General features: G+C 38.1%; 12 protein-coding genes across 12 annotated transcripts; 7 read left to right on the top strand and 5 right to left on the bottom strand.

The window, feature by feature from the left end:
- BMR1_01G01370 (conserved Plasmodium protein, unknown function) lies at window positions 115-1036 on the top strand (the record flags this gene model as incomplete). Its single annotated transcript, XM_021482351.1, is given in 6 exon segments — window positions 115-261; window positions 282-447; window positions 469-585; window positions 605-780; window positions 801-871; window positions 895-1036. The coding sequence occupies 6 exon segments, from the start codon at window positions 115-117 to the stop codon at window positions 1034-1036; spliced, it is 819 nt and encodes a 272-aa protein (XP_021337382.1).
- A 107-nt stretch (window positions 1037-1143) lies between these two features.
- BMR1_01G01365 (hypothetical protein) lies at window positions 1144-2214 on the bottom strand (the record flags this gene model as incomplete). The annotated part of the gene is made up of 1 exon (XM_012791891.1): window positions 1144-2214. The coding sequence occupies one exon, from the start codon at window positions 2212-2214 to the stop codon at window positions 1144-1146; it is 1071 nt and encodes a 356-aa protein (XP_012647345.1).
- BMR1_01G01360 (hypothetical protein) lies at window positions 2234-2786 on the top strand (the record flags this gene model as incomplete). Its single annotated transcript, XM_021482338.1, has 2 exons — window positions 2234-2585; window positions 2608-2786. The coding sequence occupies 2 exons, from the start codon at window positions 2234-2236 to the stop codon at window positions 2784-2786; spliced, it is 531 nt and encodes a 176-aa protein (XP_021337381.1).
- Window positions 2970-5663, bottom strand: BMR1_01G01355 (AAA domain; the record flags this gene model as incomplete). Its single annotated transcript, XM_012791889.1, has 1 exon — window positions 2970-5663. One exon carries the CDS (start codon window positions 5661-5663, stop codon window positions 2970-2972), a length of 2694 nt encoding a protein of 897 aa, XP_012647343.1.
- On the top strand, window positions 5906-6690 carry BMR1_01G01340_2 (hypothetical protein; the record flags this gene model as incomplete). Its single annotated transcript, XM_021482327.1, has 5 exons — window positions 5906-6213; window positions 6234-6357; window positions 6380-6564; window positions 6585-6633; window positions 6655-6690. The coding sequence occupies 5 exons, from the start codon at window positions 5906-5908 to the stop codon at window positions 6688-6690; spliced, it is 702 nt and encodes a 233-aa protein (XP_021337380.1).
- Window positions 6691-6944: 254 nt separating this feature from the next.
- Window positions 6945-7224, top strand: BMR1_01G01340 (hypothetical protein; the record flags this gene model as incomplete). The annotated part of the gene is made up of 3 exons (XM_012791887.2): window positions 6945-7067; window positions 7088-7162; window positions 7183-7224. 3 exons carry the CDS (start codon window positions 6945-6947, stop codon window positions 7222-7224), a joined length of 240 nt encoding a protein of 79 aa, XP_012647341.2.
- BMR1_01G01335 (hypothetical protein) lies at window positions 8069-8311 on the bottom strand (the record flags this gene model as incomplete). Its single annotated transcript, XM_012791886.1, has 1 exon — window positions 8069-8311. One exon carries the CDS (start codon window positions 8309-8311, stop codon window positions 8069-8071), a length of 243 nt encoding a protein of 80 aa, XP_012647340.1.
- A 979-nt stretch (window positions 8312-9290) lies between these two features.
- Window positions 9291-10817, bottom strand: BMR1_01G01325 (conserved Plasmodium membrane protein, unknown function; the record flags this gene model as incomplete). The annotated part of the gene is given in 4 exon segments (XM_012791885.1): window positions 9291-9529; window positions 9936-10122; window positions 10142-10428; window positions 10451-10817. The coding sequence occupies 4 exon segments, from the start codon at window positions 10815-10817 to the stop codon at window positions 9291-9293; spliced, it is 1080 nt and encodes a 359-aa protein (XP_012647339.1).
- BMR1_01G01320 (DEAD/DEAH box helicase) lies at window positions 10959-12848 on the top strand (the record flags this gene model as incomplete). The annotated part of the gene is made up of 2 exons (XM_021482307.1): window positions 10959-11178; window positions 11200-12848. 2 exons carry the CDS (start codon window positions 10959-10961, stop codon window positions 12846-12848), a joined length of 1869 nt encoding a protein of 622 aa, XP_021337379.1.
- BMR1_01G01310 (YEATS domain-containing protein 4) lies at window positions 12945-14110 on the bottom strand (the record flags this gene model as incomplete). Its single annotated transcript, XM_012791883.1, has 5 exons — window positions 12945-13300; window positions 13321-13423; window positions 13630-13799; window positions 13823-13955; window positions 13976-14110. 5 exons carry the CDS (start codon window positions 14108-14110, stop codon window positions 12945-12947), a joined length of 897 nt encoding a protein of 298 aa, XP_012647337.1.
- BMR1_01G01305 (conserved Plasmodium protein, unknown function) lies at window positions 14220-15788 on the top strand (the record flags this gene model as incomplete). The annotated part of the gene is made up of 1 exon (XM_012791882.1): window positions 14220-15788. One exon carries the CDS (start codon window positions 14220-14222, stop codon window positions 15786-15788), a length of 1569 nt encoding a protein of 522 aa, XP_012647336.1.
- A 364-nt stretch (window positions 15789-16152) lies between these two features.
- Window positions 16153-18591, top strand: BMR1_01G01300 (V-type H+-transporting ATPase subunit I; the record flags this gene model as incomplete). Its single annotated transcript, XM_012791881.1, has 1 exon — window positions 16153-18591. The coding sequence occupies one exon, from the start codon at window positions 16153-16155 to the stop codon at window positions 18589-18591; it is 2439 nt and encodes an 812-aa protein (XP_012647335.1).
- Window positions 18592-18695: the final 104 nt, after the last annotated feature.

Raw genomic sequence — 18695 nt, 5'->3', positions numbered from 1 at the left:
TGAGTACTGGGACTGTAGTGCTAGCACTCACATCGCAATGACATTCATTTGATGTAATTATTTACTAGTGCATCTCAGGCAACGAACGTAGAACAGTATTCGGTAGTTAGTGATATGGATAAGGTACCCAGCGTTCTGTACCGCGGCGAAGCCTGTCCGCTCTCCTTCGTGCTACATAAGATCATATCTCTGCTGCAGGAGGAAAAGAAACCTATGCATCTGTTGCAGATAGAAAATTATCTCCGTACGAACGGGTTTAACGTACCACAACTGTAATTTAGGGTATAGACGTATGCAATAACTCGAGCATTCTCGAGGGGCTACGCAACGTGAACCGGGTGTACTTTGACACTGAACGGAAACAACTATCTTACGTAAATCCTTATGAATCCATTGCTAGCGCTGAAGCTTTGCTGGCCAAAATTAATCATTCGTGCCAAGTATCAGGTAATAAAGGTCTTACCCCAGGCATAAGAGTTACCAACGAGATGATCTTTGCCAATGATTCCATGCCCAAGTGGATCAACGAGCTCCTGGAAAAACGAAAGCTGCGCTGTATCAGGCCAAACTCATCTAACCTAAAGGGTAAAAACCATTGATTCAGGAAAATTCAAGTGTCGCTTTATTGGAACCTCTAAGCAGTGCGATATTTACAGCAAGAACAAGTGCCACGAGTGCTTTCATAACCTACAGGATCTCCTACTCTTTCCCCTGGGGAAAAAGGAGTTTGAGGAGGCACGTTTTCAGTTGGATCAAGACATCAAAAATGTATGGGATTCGGTAAAGTCGACGTAATTTAGGCTGTATTGCCGCCCTTGGATGAACTGATACGAAACCACAATTTGGAAACTCCTACAATAAATATTGCAAAGTATGTTATTTGTTTTGATGTAGTAAAAGGGAAAAGAAGAAAGGCGGGGATAATATTCCGGGACTCAGGAACAAAATGCGTCGCATCTACAACACTCATCTTTTCACAGTGCAGGAACTCAGGAATGACTATAAAAAATCTCAACTTGAAAAACGTTCCAATTGATGATGTTGTATGTTGTATATGTACTATGATTATTATACAGTTTCCACCGTCCAAAAGGTACAACTAGGGTCTGTACGATGTATATACAATTATCAAATCGGTTCACATCAACGCCACCTGCTAAAGTCCAGTAGAAATAATACCACGCCCGCAACGAGAAACAGATATGCCACCATAACCACTAGGCTGAATTCCCTCTCCAGTGACTGCTTAAGATTTTCGCCTGTGGTTTCAATATTGCCAATGGATAGCTGTAGGTTGTCGCGTATGTTTTCGAAAATGTCCAGCTGATCGTTTAGCGTCGTGGAGAATTGGACAAACATAGTAGATATTTCGTATAGTCTGTTTTGTACAGATGTAACAATGTCTATGTCCTGCGATACGTCTGCGAATGTTTCAACTAGCTGTTCATTTTGTTGTACCAGCAAGTCACTCTCGTGCATTTGTATACCGGATGGGGTGTAATCACGTTTAGTCAAATTGTTTCCACTTTCATTTTTTTCCCTATCCTTTGGTGTGGTTTTACTATCATCCTTGTCCGTAGTATTTGTTGGGAGTGGACCGAGTCCTGGAAGGGGAGCAATATCGCCTTTGGTATCTTGTCGGGGTGGTATGAATAAGTCGTACTGATCTAATGCGTTTGTAGGTGCATTGATCAATGCTTTGAACTTGTGCAGTTGAGATTTGGTCTCAAGGGCAGCCGTTTCGTGGCTTTTGATTTTGTCGGTTACCTGTTGTAGCATATGGTACAGACAAGCTATTACACCCTTTTTACTCATGACTTCATCGCAGTTTTCGTCATTTGGTCCAAAGGCTTGCGATTTTATGTTAAATAGCTTGGGCTTTTGCGCTATTTGTTTGTTCAGCCACTCGTGGATGAGTTTGATTGCCTCTCCAGCCTGGTTAGTGTCATCGATTATTGGCTGAATACCGATCCTTTCTAGCTCTATTTGCCTGTGTCTAAGTCCATCAAGCCTGGACTTGTGGCCATACTTTGCAAAGTTATAGTACATATCATCTTCGCTGATAAGGGAGTGTATAGTGGATATTTGTCGGAAGATCAGGGAGGATTGGTGGTAGAAGGAATGGGAACTGGTATCTATTGTGCGTCCATAATGGTCTAAATCTGAGCGGTTTGTGGCTGGGAGGTATAAAATAAATTCCCTTTTCCTGTCCATTGTAGTTTATTTGGACTATATGAGGGTGGTGATATTGCGGTGGTGCTGCGGTATGAACACAGTGTGCGTAGTAAGGGGTGTAGAGCCTAATCGAATATTCACATATGAACACAATTCATGTCATTATCAATTACATAAAGTGACCAAGCATAATGCTAGACAAGTAGAGCTGATTCTCAAAAAATGCAATCTTTTAACAGGTGGAGATAGAGTCTTTCCAGAGCCTACCGAATGGTGCCACTACTTTGACTATTCATACCTAGTCATATATGCTACATTTTCAGTGGCTACTATTGTTTGTAAGAAAGTGTCAAACGAACTGATAGTGGAGGCAATTGCAGTACTCGACAATTTTCGTAACATAGGCCTGAGTAATTCAAAGCCTTCACATAGGTAAATTCATGCTATCTAGTGTCTTAAACTCTCTCCGCAACGATATACATTTCGTTAGCGCTAGAATGGAAGATGGCTGTAGAGATATCCACCATCTATACACTAGCTGCGGTTTTAAGAGTGGAAAGGAAGGGATTTTGACCAAGGAAAATATTACGACGGACCAACCTACACAATAATTCCTGCATCTATAGTAAATTTTGTTCATAGCTATCTACTAACCTCCGGTACCAGTGCCGTCTATTGGAAAATCGGAGACATAGTCTCCAAAAAAAAAAAAAATTAGTCCATATATGTTCATTGATGAGGGTGACTGTTGCATAGAAGCAAAAATAATTGATATAATTGTTTAAGCGTTGAAACTAAACATCCTGTTTTTCTAATGAAATAATGGTTGATACGAATTTGGGTGCAATTTTGCTGAACCGATCGCACAAATGAGGATTGGCCTTGAAATAGCTAGATATCCACAGGCGAAGCCCATACAAATCCCCCTGCTTGTCAAACATATCGTTAGGGACGTAAAAGATCATGTCATTCTTCTTGTAATAATAATACAATTTAAGCCAAAATATGTGGTCTAACAAATAGTGTGGGTTGCCAATTATGAATAAGTTGGTTCGTGCCCGTGTAATCCCCACATTAATTCGACGTTGGTCGGATATAAAAGTCTCAGACATCCTGTCAGAAAAACTAGTTAAATTTTTTATATCAAATCCATCTAATCTATCGCCACTGAGCAATTGCATCTTCCCATTAATGATTGCTTGATGCACATTGCCATGTCCCAACGTCCTAACGGCACTGAATATAACAATTTCCTTCTCCCTTCCCTGAAATCCATCCACAGTAGATACATCAACAGTGCCTAAACCCTTAAACCGTTTGCTAATTGCGTCAGTAAGCAAGGCCACTTGGGCAGAGTAGGGAGTAATTACCCCAATGCTTTCCACAATCTTATGAACGGGAATTTTCTCCGCAAATCCCAATATCACTTCAATCAACTGACAAGTCAGCTCCACTTCTATCTCATTGGCATAAGAGGTTTCAGCGCGTATCTCCTTTGATTCTATGGAAAAAAAAACAGTGGGCCTTAGTATGGGCAAGTCGTACCAATCTACCAGGGGCCTAATTTTGTGAATCTCATCACAGTCCTTTAATCTACCATGATAAAATGTCTCCGATGGGAATCTTGATATCTCAGTGCACATCCTGTACTGCACATCTAATAAATTTATGAAATGGCCGCAGGCCTGTAGCCTTTGGAACAAAGACTGATTGTACCCAAGTTGTATAGCGAATCTGGAACATACAGTTGCTGGTAGTTGGCATGGATCTCCAACTAGAATTACCCGTTTAATAGAATTCAAACTGATTGCAATTAAGTTCGATAATTCCACGCCCTGTGTCGCCTCGTCTACAATCAAAGCGTCTAAGTGCCCTGCAAATCCCGAAAGTTCGGACGATCCACAAACGCTAAGAGTGGCACATATTACCTGAGATTGGAGCAAAATGTTCTGCTTGATAGTCCCTTTGAACTGGTTAACCCCCCTGTTCAATTTCAGGGTCTTATCTGCCTTGACCTCCAAGCTGTACTCGAGAAGATCCGGGTGTATATTTGGCCCAACACGTGTGACCACAGGCTGAAAACGCTTTCCGTCGGCACCAAATATTCCGCCATCAAGCTCTACCGATTTAGTCAACCTTTTAACGATTTCATCGACAGCGGCGTTGGAAGGGGCACATATAAGCACCCGTTTGAATGGATCTGCATACGATGGTACTGTTAATAACTTGCCTTTGACTGTATTACGCCATTCACTTCTGCTAATACAGTCATATATGTTGACGTTTTCATCTTGGTTGGTGGAGTTTTCGTAAAAGATTATATCATCTGCCTCTCTGTCTTGGTCTGTCCAGTTAATGTAATCTTTGCGAAACCATGGATATCTATCACAACAAGTGTTGTGTTTTTGGTCATTTATTGCGAGTGTAGTGTGTGATTTGGAATGATTTTTGCCGTGTAGTATGCAACTGATGATGGCTATGATGGTCGTGGTTTTTCCTGAGCCAGGAGGGCCCTGAATCAAAGTAATGCCCTGGCGTCGCATGCTGTTGCAAATGGCCAGTAACTGTCCCTTGTTGTACTTGCGAATTAGTGTATTTGTTAGCTCTATTGGTATATCATAAAATTCATTTTCAAGCGCCAGCATATCTATTTCTGATAGGTTACTAATCTCTTCGACATTAAGACCCAATATCCAATCCCTTAGAAACAGCTTGTTTATCGTACAAAGGGTCTTGTATTCCCTCATCAAAGTAGTGATGCTGAGGACCTTTTTTAGTACCACGGTCAACTTTTGTGCTGTGGATTTAGAATTTACCTGGTTTGATTTGTTGGAAATAGGGGCAAATAGCTGCTGTAGGACGTCAAAGCGATCTAAATCTCTGTTATTATAGGCGATAACGTTGGATTTTGCCGGATGTATCAATATCTCTATCCGTATGCTAGATGAAAAAGATTGCTTGATGAACGCCATTATGGAAATATGTTGAATCTTCAAAACCACCAAATCTCCAGTGGAGAATTGGTCAGATAATGATTGTTTTAAATTTCCAGCGTCTGCGATTAGTGTCATTTGCAAGAAACACTTGTCCACATTGGCAAAGAGGACTGTGAATGTGAACTCTTCGTCATTATTTAGCGTTTTAGCTTTGAAGAGGATTTGAGAGCATTCTATAAGGAAGAGAGGGAAAAAATTAAATATATAATCACTAGTCCTTTCAAAACGGGTTTTCAAAGGCTGTAATTTAAATGGCCATTTAATTTTGGCTCTTATTCTATCCTCATTCTCGCCATATTCCTCAGTCAAATCCGACTCAAAATCCCAAGACAGAATATGTATAAGTAAATCATCTCCATTCTCAAGTTGTAGTCCATTAACTGAGGATTGGTCCACTACTCTAACCGAGTAGCGTGAGTTTCCATTTTGCAATTTGTGGTTATTCGGCGGATTAGATACAGAAAAGGGTGATGAATGTGTATTTTTTCCCATTATTTGTTACTAAAAAATATATACATACATTTTTATGGGTGTAATAGTACTGTTGTCACTGATAGAATCTTGTCATAGGTTTGTGCACTATAACGCCTACTATCACTCTTATAGGTCTTGTCCGTTATGTGTTCCTGATTTGGTCTAATTTCGACGTTGTAGGTAAATAAGTTTGTTGGTAATTAGAATTAGTAAATTGATAATGCTACACATCTTCAGTTTTTACGGAGTGTCTATACAAAATGGTAAATACTGATAGTTCGACTATTCTAGTAGGAAAAGGGCCTCCAACTCGCAATAAAATGCGATCCAATTCCATTTGGGGGGGGAAAGGCGATATATATTTCGGTTTTGGGCCGCCACAAAAAATTTTGTTGAAAGATAATAAACAAATAATTGCTAATACTGACACTGGCCAAGCAGACAAGAGTACCGCTTCAACGCCAAATGAAAAAGGTGACAGCAAGAACAGCCGAATTAAATTGGCGCAAAAAGCAAGGCTGATTGGTAAATTAGTAACTGCTGTAACTCCAAATAATGAACAAAACAAGTAATATTGCTTTAATCTAGGCAAATATGTGCCAACTGGTGGGGGTATACATGTTCGGATAACGAAAGCGAAGAGGGATCGGCCAGGTTGCATTCAAATGCCAACTCTGAAACCTTCACTTTACCAAATCCATCCGATTGTAGGGTAATCGTGTCGTTTAATTTAGTTTTTTATGAGTAGGAATCGCAAGTATAATGAGATTGTCACTTCGCATACACAAATTGCCCAAACTCTGGCAAATATTGACAAGGATATAGATGTATATAGGCAAACATGTGACTACAAATTTGATGCAATGAGTTATTGCACGAATTATGGGCTGGAATCCCCTTTCATAAACGAGTTTCAGGGGTGGGTGTTGAGTGACTTAGGGGTTTTATTAATGATCACAAGGCGAGAACGCCTTCTTCCCTTTGGATTGTAAGTCGAATTTTTATTTAGGAATATCTTAGACTTGGTAATTCCAGTGATATTTGACACTATAGCTTGAGTATTCTTTGTAATTTTCAAAATGTATGCACAATTAATGATATTTAGATGCCATCTGAAAACATTTAGATAATATGTCTAGGAGTGTACCATTCATTGAGTTTGAACCTCATTGTTGTAATAATTTCATTTTTCAATGAGTGAAGGTTAAGCCGGTATTTAAATTACTGATTACAATAGCATATATCTTCTGGGCCCTACATATATGCACTACCACAGTAGTCTTAGCATCGAAGGCTGTGATGGTGGAATCCAACAATTTGATCGTATTTCCCCTTTCACCAAACGTGACAAATGACCACTTGATAGAAATATTCAGTAACTACGGAACAATTTTGAACGCAACTATTACAAATGAAACGCAGGTTAATACTAACATATTTAGAACGGCGGATTTAAGGCGATTGTGACCTTCAGTGATAAACATCAAGCTGAAGAAGCTCGAAATGCATTGCATCATGTAAGTTAATGGTCATTCAGGGTTATATAGATGGGAATGTTGTTAAAGTTAGGTATCAATGACGCTCAAAATCATCATATTTTTCATATTTAACATGATATAGCATGCAATTGATACTTTATATTGACTTTTAATTCATGGTTAATGATGCTTTGGTAAATAGTGGATAGTTATTATCCAATTTAGATAAAGGTAATCTAAGATTCACAACCATTATACCAAAACTGAATTATTGGAGTGTACTGTGTCGTGTACATTTAGTTTACCGGCCAATTATCTATTGTAAATATGGAAATTTATTGTTTGGAATCACATATTTGGATATTCTGAATTATTCTAATATATATTTTATCAAATATTTACGTAATCAGTTCAGATAGTATAAAATAATCTATTATTTATAAAGAATTCACTGTATAACCGACAATTCAGAATATGATGTATGGTTTAGTTAACTAATATTTAATGCAATTAAATATTAGTGATCAACAAATTCTATCACTTTGTGTATTAATGGTGAAGTAGGCCACATATTATTCATTTGCGAGTGGACGTAGATGAAACATTGTTATGAAGTAAAATTGAATTAATTGGTTCAAATTTGGCTTTCTCCATTTCAATAGGTACTAATTAACTAATCACGTGTAACTACGCTACCTGGGTAGGTTGCAAAATTCGTTGTTATACTGCCTAGTTATATTTTCCGCCATTGATCACCTCCTCTAATGCCAGTTCATTATTGCTGGTGAACTTGTAGTAAGTAAGCAAACTGTCTGGAATACTTGCTGAGTAGTTGCATGAACATGGACCTGGGTAATCAGAAACAATAAGTAATTTGATTATGATTAATGATTATGAATAGTAGAAGAAGAATTTTAAGCACACTATGAAGTGGCCCTGAAAAAATCATTGATAAATGGAGTAATAAAGTAGGGTGTAGATGATGAAGACGATAATGCGATCGTAGGAGTATACAAGATTAAAGTTTGATAGGATGAAGTAGCCCGATGCCATAAAGGATATTACATTCGTATAAGAGTTGAATGAGTTGATTATGTACATATCTTTAGAATTTTCAGAGTATAAATAAAGTAATTTCGTAGGATTAATAGATATATCCTTTAAACAGATGGGCATGTGTCGTATCATTGTAAAGGGAAACTTTCTGGTCACAATAATATATATCAAAGGAATCGCAGAAATGACTGTACAATTACATCAAAATTATCACAATAAGCACCATTCTGAGCGATTTGCGCTATATATGCGCAGTTTCCACGTCATTAGGCATGCAATATAACAAATAATTCCCGGTTTGACTGAATGGCTATAGATGTAAAACAATATTTTGCATCTTCCCATAAATTCATAAAACAAGTTCGTCGAATTCAAATCATAACTTTTGTTCAATTACAATGATAACTCCAAACATATGTCAACAATCAGTATGCCAAGGGCATTGAAGGCAACGCTGGATTCGATAGAGTCCGATATTTCGGAATGCTCCGCAATAATGAAATCAAAAGCCATCAACCTTGGGAAGAGAAGTTGTATAAACTGTGAAAACTGGCAATAATTAATACGAAGATCATTTGAGCGAAAAATTTTGAGGATATGGGCCCTCAGTCAGTAACGGGATTGATAGATGAGAAAATAAGGCCGTAACAATAACAGCGATGGATCATGTAATGAAGAAATGACCAGTAACCTTAGGCTAATCTTCGTTTTAGTAATATAAAACTGTGAACGGTGTTGTACACAGAAAAGGATATAGAAATGGGGGATAAACGTAATTTTATAGTAAGCGCCTGCAGAAGAATATCAAACAATCCTTCTCAAATTTGTCCCAGTCGAAGAAACTTGCGTTTGAAGACCAACATTGTCGCAGCGATTGCCATTGAAATAGTCAAACAGGGATAATACCACTATCTGGGTAGAATTTCACACACATACATCTAAAGCATTAGTGCATCATTAGTAGGGGTCAGAAGATCGCACAATCGCGCCTGAAAACGCTCACATTTTAATTTTTGCATTCATCACTATATAAGGTAAAATATGTGCCAGACTATTGTTTGCAAATTCAAATTACAGTTGGTGATGGTGTACAGCTATCACTATGCCTTCGCTAGTTTGCCTTCCTATTGGCTATGGTCAACTCGAGCCTTGAGCAACAATTGCCGAGGGCCGATTTGGGCCATTCGTGAGGCTTGGCTGCCTTATCATGAAGTGATTTGGGCGGCTTGAACACCTTAGCACAAGCGACTGCTGCAAGTAAGTTTGATACAATTTTTATCACCAAATAACTCAAATCAGTTGATCCTATTGCCATGCCGATTATTACCGACGCATTGTAAACAGGGCCGTCTATGTTAGTTTTAATAATATTAAATTTGAGGGGGGCAGGGAAATGCAACAGAAAAAAAATCCAAAAACACAAATGAATACACGTTGTTGTGTTACGCTATCAAATATTTGAAGCCTTATTTTTATATTCACAGTAGACATTTTTAAGAGAATTCTCAACATTTTCCTCAAAAAAACATAGCAATCGCCCATTTGGCCATTAGTGTTATGTAGTGCTTGTAGAAAATATATGTATTAGAGGGAAACTTCAAAATTACGTCCCCACACCTCACCAAATTTAATCGGAAAAAGCTAAGCTAGTGGTGAAGCGGTGGGGTATGGGTATAGGACACATAAAGCCACTCCCAAGCCCCAAACTATATACAGAACCGTGATTAGTAATGGTACATTTAGAATGTGTACTTACCGCTTATAGGAGAGAGTATTGAGTATCCTATAAAGGTAACCATACGTTTTGTCGCGTTAATGAGATGCCACATGTGTTTGGGTTCCGAATTTTGAATTGAAATTGTTATTGCCAAGTACACTATAAAACTGGCAATAAATTCAACTAACGCCACATCAATCAATGTAGAAAGTGATAGGTGGATATCCTGAATTAGTTTTTTTAACCTTGGATTCACTCTTTGAGAAAGGGAAGAAGGAGCACGTTTTGGAAGGGTGTAAGATTAATGTTGCCAGTGAAATGAATGATTGCTTGAGAGAAGCGGGCAACCAGGACCAGAACAAAATTGTGAAAAAAGATTTGTAGATAGAGAGTAAACCGGCGGAAATGGCGTAAAAAATTTTATCCCTAAGTGGATTGAATGTCTGGCCAAGGTGGTAGCCAATTAGCTTGTGTGTATAGCCAAGTGGTACACCAGATAATAAATTTCCTAAAATCTTGTAGACCATCTCGTCTAAATTATTGAGTGGAGATACCTTTCCCGATCTGTTTCTGCATATACGAGATCACATTTGAGAATGGATCGATTTCAAAGCCCTGGGTTAAAAAGGTACCCCAAAGGTATGTGGAAAGAAAGGAGATTAGACAATATAGTACCAAATTATTGCTGACCGGCATAATTATTAATCCCTTTGCAACTAATTTGAGAGCCAATTGTTTCAAAACAATCCAGGACAAGTAGTTATAGATGAGATAAGCGGTGTTGTTCACGAAGACGGCAAAAGCCAAAATAATATTGTGTATATTATTAGGCCCGCATTTCTGATAATCACCCTTGGAATAACCAGTGGTACCGCTATACGCAGTAGTATGGGTAGGTCTTACTAGATTGGGTACGCTCATTGCACAACTCTAGTCTAATAATTGTGATGTGGCTATATAACTGACAAGCCAGTGCCAAGCTATTAATTTCTAATTCATTAAACAATTGTCAAATTCTTAATACTATAATTACATTGGTTATGTAATTAAATCGATTTGGTCATGAATGGACACTTTACCAGCGATTACATGAATGTAATTAACAATGAAGCCGTTTGTGATGATTTAGTAGGTGAAGACGTATGTAATGACGAAGTTTTAGATAAAACATTTGCCCATTTTAACTTAAATTCCAAATTATTGGAGATAATAGGGTTTCTGGGTTTTACTAGACCATCGCCAATCCAATACAAGGGTCTACCCCTAGGCCTTGATGCTAAGGGTAATCATAATACTTATATAGACTTGATTGTGCAGTCGAAAAGTGGTACTGGTAAAACACTCTTGTTTATATTGATCATTTTATCTAAAATAGACGATACTGGACTATCGGTGATAATCGCTCCAACCAGGGAGCTCGTGGTACAAATTCATCAGGAAATAGTAAAGTTTACAAGTTTGCTTGATAATTCCATCAAACCTTTGTATTCCACCTCTGGCAAATCTCTTAAGAAGGATAAAAAGGTTATTTCGCAAGGATGCAAAATAATTACCTCGACACCAGGCCGTTTGTTGGCTCTACTAAAACCTATTGAAAAAATGGGTTATATTAAGACGTTAGTGCTTGATGAAGTGGATATGTTGATGGATGACCAATTTCAAGATCAAATTGCCTATGTAATCTCAAAAATAGTCACAGAATATACGCAATTGATTGCCACATCTGCTACACTTCTTCCTCAATTTGCTAGTAAATTAGCGAATCTTCTGCCAGATAGGCAATTAATAAGTGTTTCAACATGTCTGCCTTTTGTTAGACACTCGAAATGTGAGGATGAATCGCCAGTGCTTAGGGGCATAAAATTTTGTTTCATTAAACTATCTCAGCATGAACGTGATAAATTTAAAAGCTTGTTACATGTGTTGGAGTCACTGGAATTTAAGCAAGCAATAATTTTCTGCAATAGATCTGTCGATGCAATTAATGCATTTAACAATCTAAGCAATTTGGGTTACTATTGCGATTATACTAGCTCAAAAGTTAGCCATGGAGGGAGGATGAGGTGCCTAAAAAATTTACGCAATAACTCATGTAAAATTGTCATATGTTCTGACCTTCTTTCTCGAGGAATTGATTCGTTGTTGGTAGATTTAGTGGTCAATTTAGATGTACCCTTTAACAAACAAACATTTTTACATAGATCAGGCAGGGCAGCCAGGTTTGGAAAAAGTGGTATTTGTGTATGTATCGCAAGTTATGATGAGTGGCAGTCATTGGATTATTATAGGATGTCCTTGAAGTTATCTTTGTATCCAATTTCAGAATTGGCTACCAAACGCTCAAATGGTTCATTTAAATGTTCTCGATTGGGATTGCCCGTAAATGCATTTCACACCTTAAATGACACTTGTACCACCAGGGCTGATCAATTTAGTCTGAATGAGTTGAATTGTTTTAACGGAATCGTTGAACTTAGTGGAGCTCCATTTGTCACAGTTTACAATATGGAGGGTCAAATTGTATTAAATTTCGTTGCTAAGGATGTTAATTGGGTCATTGATGATGTGTATAAGTTGATATTTGGACTAGATCCCATAAAGCAAGCAATAAACTCTGAAATTATAAATAAAGTGTTCATTTCAGGACCTTTAACATCGTCAATGCTACTAGTGAAGTTGCTACTGGATGAGAGAATCCCCAATAATAATAACCACAGTGAAAATACTCAATTATACAACAGATTGTTTGCTAATAAACAAACAAAGAATATTGGTTACAGTGAACTACCTAATATAATAACTGACGCAACTGATAACGATGGGTGTAATGTGCGCGATTCTGCATTGGGTTATTACGGGACCACTCCACTCAATAAAAATGGTACAATTCATGAATTGTACTATAAATTTATGAGTCTCCACTTCACCAAGCAATTATCGTGCGTAATCTAACATAAAATTCATCGCCATTTATATTGAACCATTGAGAGTTAGCTTTAAATTAATTGTACATTGGACAATCAATAGCTCTTAGTATTAGTGGTGTTATTACTGCTTATCAATGCCCATGGGATTTTGTGGCTGCTGATTAGTGTTGGTTGGATTGGTAAGCGTTGTATTTAGCGTCCCTGGCAAATTGGATACATTTTGCAAATTTGTTAGGGGATCTCCCAATGAATTTGTGTGTTGTGGTACTGTCAAAGATGGCAATTGTTCATTTTTTAGCTGCACTGTATTTTCCTGCTTTGGGTGGTAAATAGAACTGACACGGTCCTGTAAGGCCTGTATTTGCGATGAGAGATTATTAGCTTCGGCCATCAATCCCATTGTCTCTGCTTGTAGATAAGATTGGCAATAAATGTACCTACACATTTCGTCTCTGGCCTTCTTTTCATAGTCCCAGACTAAATAAATTTGTGTTTACAATAGGGCTGATATATGCTGGGTTCAGTTATGTCGTATGTGCTTGTCTGCAGTTTCTGGAATAATTGATCCGAAGGATCTACAAATACAATTTCATCGTGTGTCTACATCACATGGCACTGAATATTTATAGTGAAGATGACAATAGAATTAGTTAAATGTTAACGTGTTTTTGTGGGTGTAATTATTTAACATTTGTGCATATAACAACAGGAATGCGTGATATAAAGTTTGTGTATTTGTAAAAATTGTGAAATCTTGTGCAATTTTAATATGAAACAAGGTGAAATTGAATATTGCGAGTGATTACCTCATTAGCCGCGCACATTGGCCTATCTGGCATCGCATCTGGAGGATTTAGTTTCAACAAATGTACAATTTTCACAGGATCCAATGTCTCATCTGCAAAATAAATCGACACTGTAATAAAAAATTCTCCCCAGCCCACTTCATTCACTTCATAAGGCATGCTTGTTAATACTAAGTCACACCATTGTAATTACCTCTACGAGGATTTAGAAAACTAGGATCCAGGTCAAATTGTACCTTGCGTATGTAATGGGACATATTCTCATTGTCTGGTGATCGCAATAAGCAAACCCATTTGTGAGTCATAGTTCCGTATTTCCTCCTTTCCTAATTTAGAAATTGCCTACATTTACACCCAGGGGGAATGAATAGGTTCCAACAACTATACGCTTGCATAAAGTTATACTATTTGGATTAAACTTCTCCTCCGCTGGACAGTCCTGCTGCAACCACGGTTCCTGCTTTGTAACCACAGTGCTCATGGCGTAGCTAACGACTAGTCAATGTGTGGTGTAGATTTTGGTGTATAACATATTTTTAAATCTTGAGGGTACCTGAGTCGTTAGTAATACTTTGTGAATATGGATTTTGATGTTACTATCGACACTAGTGATAATATTATCGACGTTTTGTGTCTTGGAATCTCTCCATATACAAACGCAATCTACATTTATCTCAGCTAATGGTATTCAATTCGCGCGATTTAGACGCAAAACTGCTGCTAGTATCGATGAACAACTAAATATTGGGGAAAATAACTCTACATATTGGTACAAGCTACCAAAAGAATACAAAGTGCCCAGCAATAATGTAGCATCACCTACTGGTGCCACTACTGATCAACCAAGCGACGATCATTCAATTAGCGTAGAGGAGTTGAATGATTTGGGAATATCAAGCAAGAGTAATTACTTTGATTTGGACGATAAAAGCTTAATCGACAATCCAACGTCTCCGTCGCTAGAAACACATCCACTCTCTGATGTCAAAAATACACCGAGTACACTACCTAATGCTAACTTAGTTGAAGATCTATACTATACAGATATTCTATTGTCTACCAAGGAAAATGAATCGTCAAATTTGGACCCTCTAGCCTCTTACGAAAATGACTTACTTAATAGCTCCATAACCAACGAACATGACAAATATTCCATTGATGAATCGTTACGAGAGGCAAACCGAATGATTCATAAGTCTGAAACCGTTAATTCCATTAGTATAGATACAAATGAAAGTTATGCTGATAGTACATTCCCTAAAATAGAACATTTGCCTCAAAAAAATCTTGTAACAGGGAAATATCTCATTGACAGGCATTTGATACATAAGGTGGCCTGTTTGAGGTCATGCTTGGAAATTCTAGAAAAGGGCGTAGCCAAGAATGAAGCTAATGATAGTATAAATGGCATTTCTGCTGATCAGGAGGGCATTAATAATATAGGTGGAAGGGAAAGTGAAAACCCACTAATAGGCATATTTTGTTGCTTTAATGACTCACAGATGAGAGTTTTTAAACAATTAGTTTTAGATGAGGGCCTATTTGAGGAGGTTTTGGGCAGGGCTATAACCATTTACGAACGTGCAGCCGATACCAAGTCGTTGGAACGTATCACATGGATAGCCACCCATCTTGGGCCGTGGGTGAACCAACTCAGGAAAGATACGGCTGACCAGAAATTGTCAAAACTAATTTCAGCAGCTCTCACAACTGTTAATGGTGATAATTTGTACGAAAATAATCAATTCTTTGGTGTGCTATGGGACTATTGTGAAAAGGGACTTTTGGATAGGTATTTGGTGAAACGGTGTGAAGAAGTGATTAGTGAGGCCAGTAAAAGATATCGAGTCGACGATGGAGTTGCATCTGTTTCCGAGATATTTCTAACTTCCATAAAGAATCAGATAATCGCCCAAATGATAACCAATCTCAATGGTACAGATGTGTATGTTAAAACCTTAGCTGAGTGCCTAAACGCCAATAGGGAAGACTGGCGAAGGATTGTTAATTGTAATATTAAGAGTTTGGAGGGAATTGAAGAATTTATTGGATGGCTCGGTTTGGGTGCCGAATTTTTGTCTAGGAGCGAAAGACCAGGGAAAATGGCATCGGCGGAAGATCTGTTAGAAATAGCTCATGAGTTAAGCAGTGAGGCTTGAAGTCAGTAACTATGAGGAAATTTGGGGAATTTTCTCCCTAATTATAGTATATATTACAACATTGTTCAGTTAGCTTGTATATACGTGCTGCCTATGGGGCCTGATAAGCCCATATTATACGCTCACTGCTAGTTTCAGCATTGCCCGTTATCACAATTAACACTGGTGCAGCTGCATTTCACAAATATTGTATTGAGGAGTGGCTGAAACTTGCATACCATAGCTTCCAATTAGCTATCTGCTTTCTCAAGTGTGTTAATTGCGTAAGCTAGGGTGTGGTTGTGAATGATATTTCTGCATATAATTTGACATTTTGATCTTTAAGTTGTATTAACTTTGATGTTGAAGAATTCGTGCTAGTAGAATGTTGAGAAGTGAGGAGATGCGCTTTGGTACCCTAGTGTTACCGCACGAGTTGGCCAAGGAATACATTGACACTCTGAGCAGAAACACGCATATGCAATTCATTGATATGAACGAACGCAGCATGGATAGGCCATACAAGCAATACGTACAACGTTTGGATAACATGGAACGCATTCTACGCTTTTTGTACCAAGAAATACACAACCTACCTGGGGCATCAGGTAAACTGGTAGAAAGCAATATTGACGAATTCCTCAAAACAGATCATCTCTGTAAACTAGATCAGGTAGAGGAAAGTTTACTTAAACTATATGAACAATTTGTGAAATTTAAGAATAATAATAAAATACTGATGGACGAGTTAGACCAGGCGTATCGGGAACTGGCGGTCATGAAGGCGGCCCAAAAACACCTAAGCATAAAAGTATGCTCTAGCGACGATTCGTACGAAATATCTGAAACACAAGGTCTTGTGGGTAAGGGATCAATTGAATGCAACCTAACATTCTCAAATGTAGCAGGTGTGCTTCCTACATCTTCAAAAGCTAACTTTTCAAGGGCACTATTTAGAGCCATGAGAGGCAACGCTTACACTATATTTCAGGATGTTGTAATGGATTCTACGGAAGGGAAACATGCTATGGATGGGCTGGATGTATTTGTTGTCTATTGCCAAATATCCCAGCATTCATTGATGTACAATAAAATTGTGAAGCTCTGTACAGCTTTCAATGCCGAATTATTTCCATGGGTAAAAGACGTGGACGAGAGTGTCAAACGTAGCTCTGAACTAAATGAGATTATAGCAGATAAGCAGAGGGCCTTGACAGCTTATGAAAATTATTTTATTGAGGAAATTGGATGTCTATTGGAAACTAGTAGGGAGGGGGGCAATTCAGTAATTGAAGAATGGCGCCTCTTTTGTAAAAAGGAGAAATTGTTGTATTATGTGCTAAACCACTTCCAGGGCAGTGACGTTATGCTTAGAGCCGATTGCTGGTTCCCTGTGGAAGAGGAGGAGCATATTCGGCGAGTATTGACGTCGCTAAAGAGTAATGATAGGGTTTCCGCATTGCTATTAACATGTGAAAATGCAGATACAAATATCTCATCTGCCATACCTCCCACTTGGTTCAAAGAGAACGCATTTTTAAATTGCTTCCAGGGTATAGTGGATACTTATGGCATTCCCAGATATAGGGAAATTAACCCAGCGCCATTTACAGCGATAACATTTCCATTCCTTTTCGGTATCATGTTTGGGGACCTAGCTCACGGGATTTGTGTATTTCTATTTGGATTGGGTTTGATCTTATATGCTAACAAAATTGAGAAAAAATTTTCCGCGAAAGATGATAATTTATTTGCCATGATATTCCGTGGTCGGTATATGATACTATTAATGGGTTTATTTGCTATCTACTGTGGGCTGGCCTACAACGATGCATTATCGCTACCAATTGGGCTAATCAAATCTAGGTGGGTTCAGAAAGATGGTAAGATGGTTATGGGAGATAATTTCCCAATCCCATTCGGGTTGGATGTGGCTTGGATAGGGGCTGAGAATGAGCAGGCCATGCTTAGTTCCTATAAGATGAAGTTTGCTGTAATTGTGGGGTTCTTTCACATGCTTTTGGGAGTGATTCTGCATGGTTTGAATGCATTCTATTTCCACAATAAATTGAATTTCTATTTCGATTTCCTCCCTAAATTACTGCTACTGGTGGCATTTGTAGGGTACATGGATTTCTTGATTGTATATAAATGGCTTATGCCAATAGACACCCCCTTTAACAAGCCATCCATAATCACTACAATTATCGAAATGTATATGTTCAAGAAACTGAGTGACAAGGAGTTGATGTATCCCAGTCAACAGGTTGTGCAATACATTGTGGTGATATTATGCATGATATCAATGCCATTAATGTTATTGCCAAAACCCCTGTACTACTACATTCTGAATAGATCTAAAAAGAGGAGAACTCCCAGCATTGAAGAAACAATTGTCGAAATGGAGAGAGGAGGGGTTAATTTTGAAGAGGCTGAACACGAGGAGGAAAGTGTTGCAGACATTTTTATCCATCAATTGATTGAAACGATTGAATTTGGATTGGGTGTTGTTAGTAACACGGCATCTTATTTGCGTTTGTGGGCATTGTCACTGGCTCATCAACAACTATCCGCTGTGTTCTTCAAGCAAATAATATTGAATTCAATGAATATGTCTGATAATATCGTTGTAACGTCACTATTGTTGTTCATTGCGTCAATCTTTTTCACAATTGTTACGGTGCTGATAATTCTGTGCATGGACTCTTTGGAGTGCTATTTGCATGCACTGAGGTTGCAATGGGTGGAATTCCAGAACAAATTTTTTAAAGCCGATGGGGTGTTGTTTCAACCTGTGGACCTCCGTAACATATTACCAGATTAGTCATCTACAAGGGATATGGATACATGTATCCATTTTACAGATTGATCGCGCTGAATGCTATAACTGCTTAAGGAGTAAATGTAAAATATTGCTAATTAGTGTTG

This window comes from Babesia microti, chromosome I, assembly GCF_000691945.2.
Source record: "Babesia microti strain RI chromosome I, complete genome".
In the NCBI taxonomy this organism is placed as follows: Eukaryota; Apicomplexa; class Aconoidasida; order Piroplasmida; family Babesiidae; genus Babesia; species Babesia microti.
Note: the sequence above shows the minus strand (reverse complement) of the source record. Positions and strands in the feature narration are given on the sequence as shown.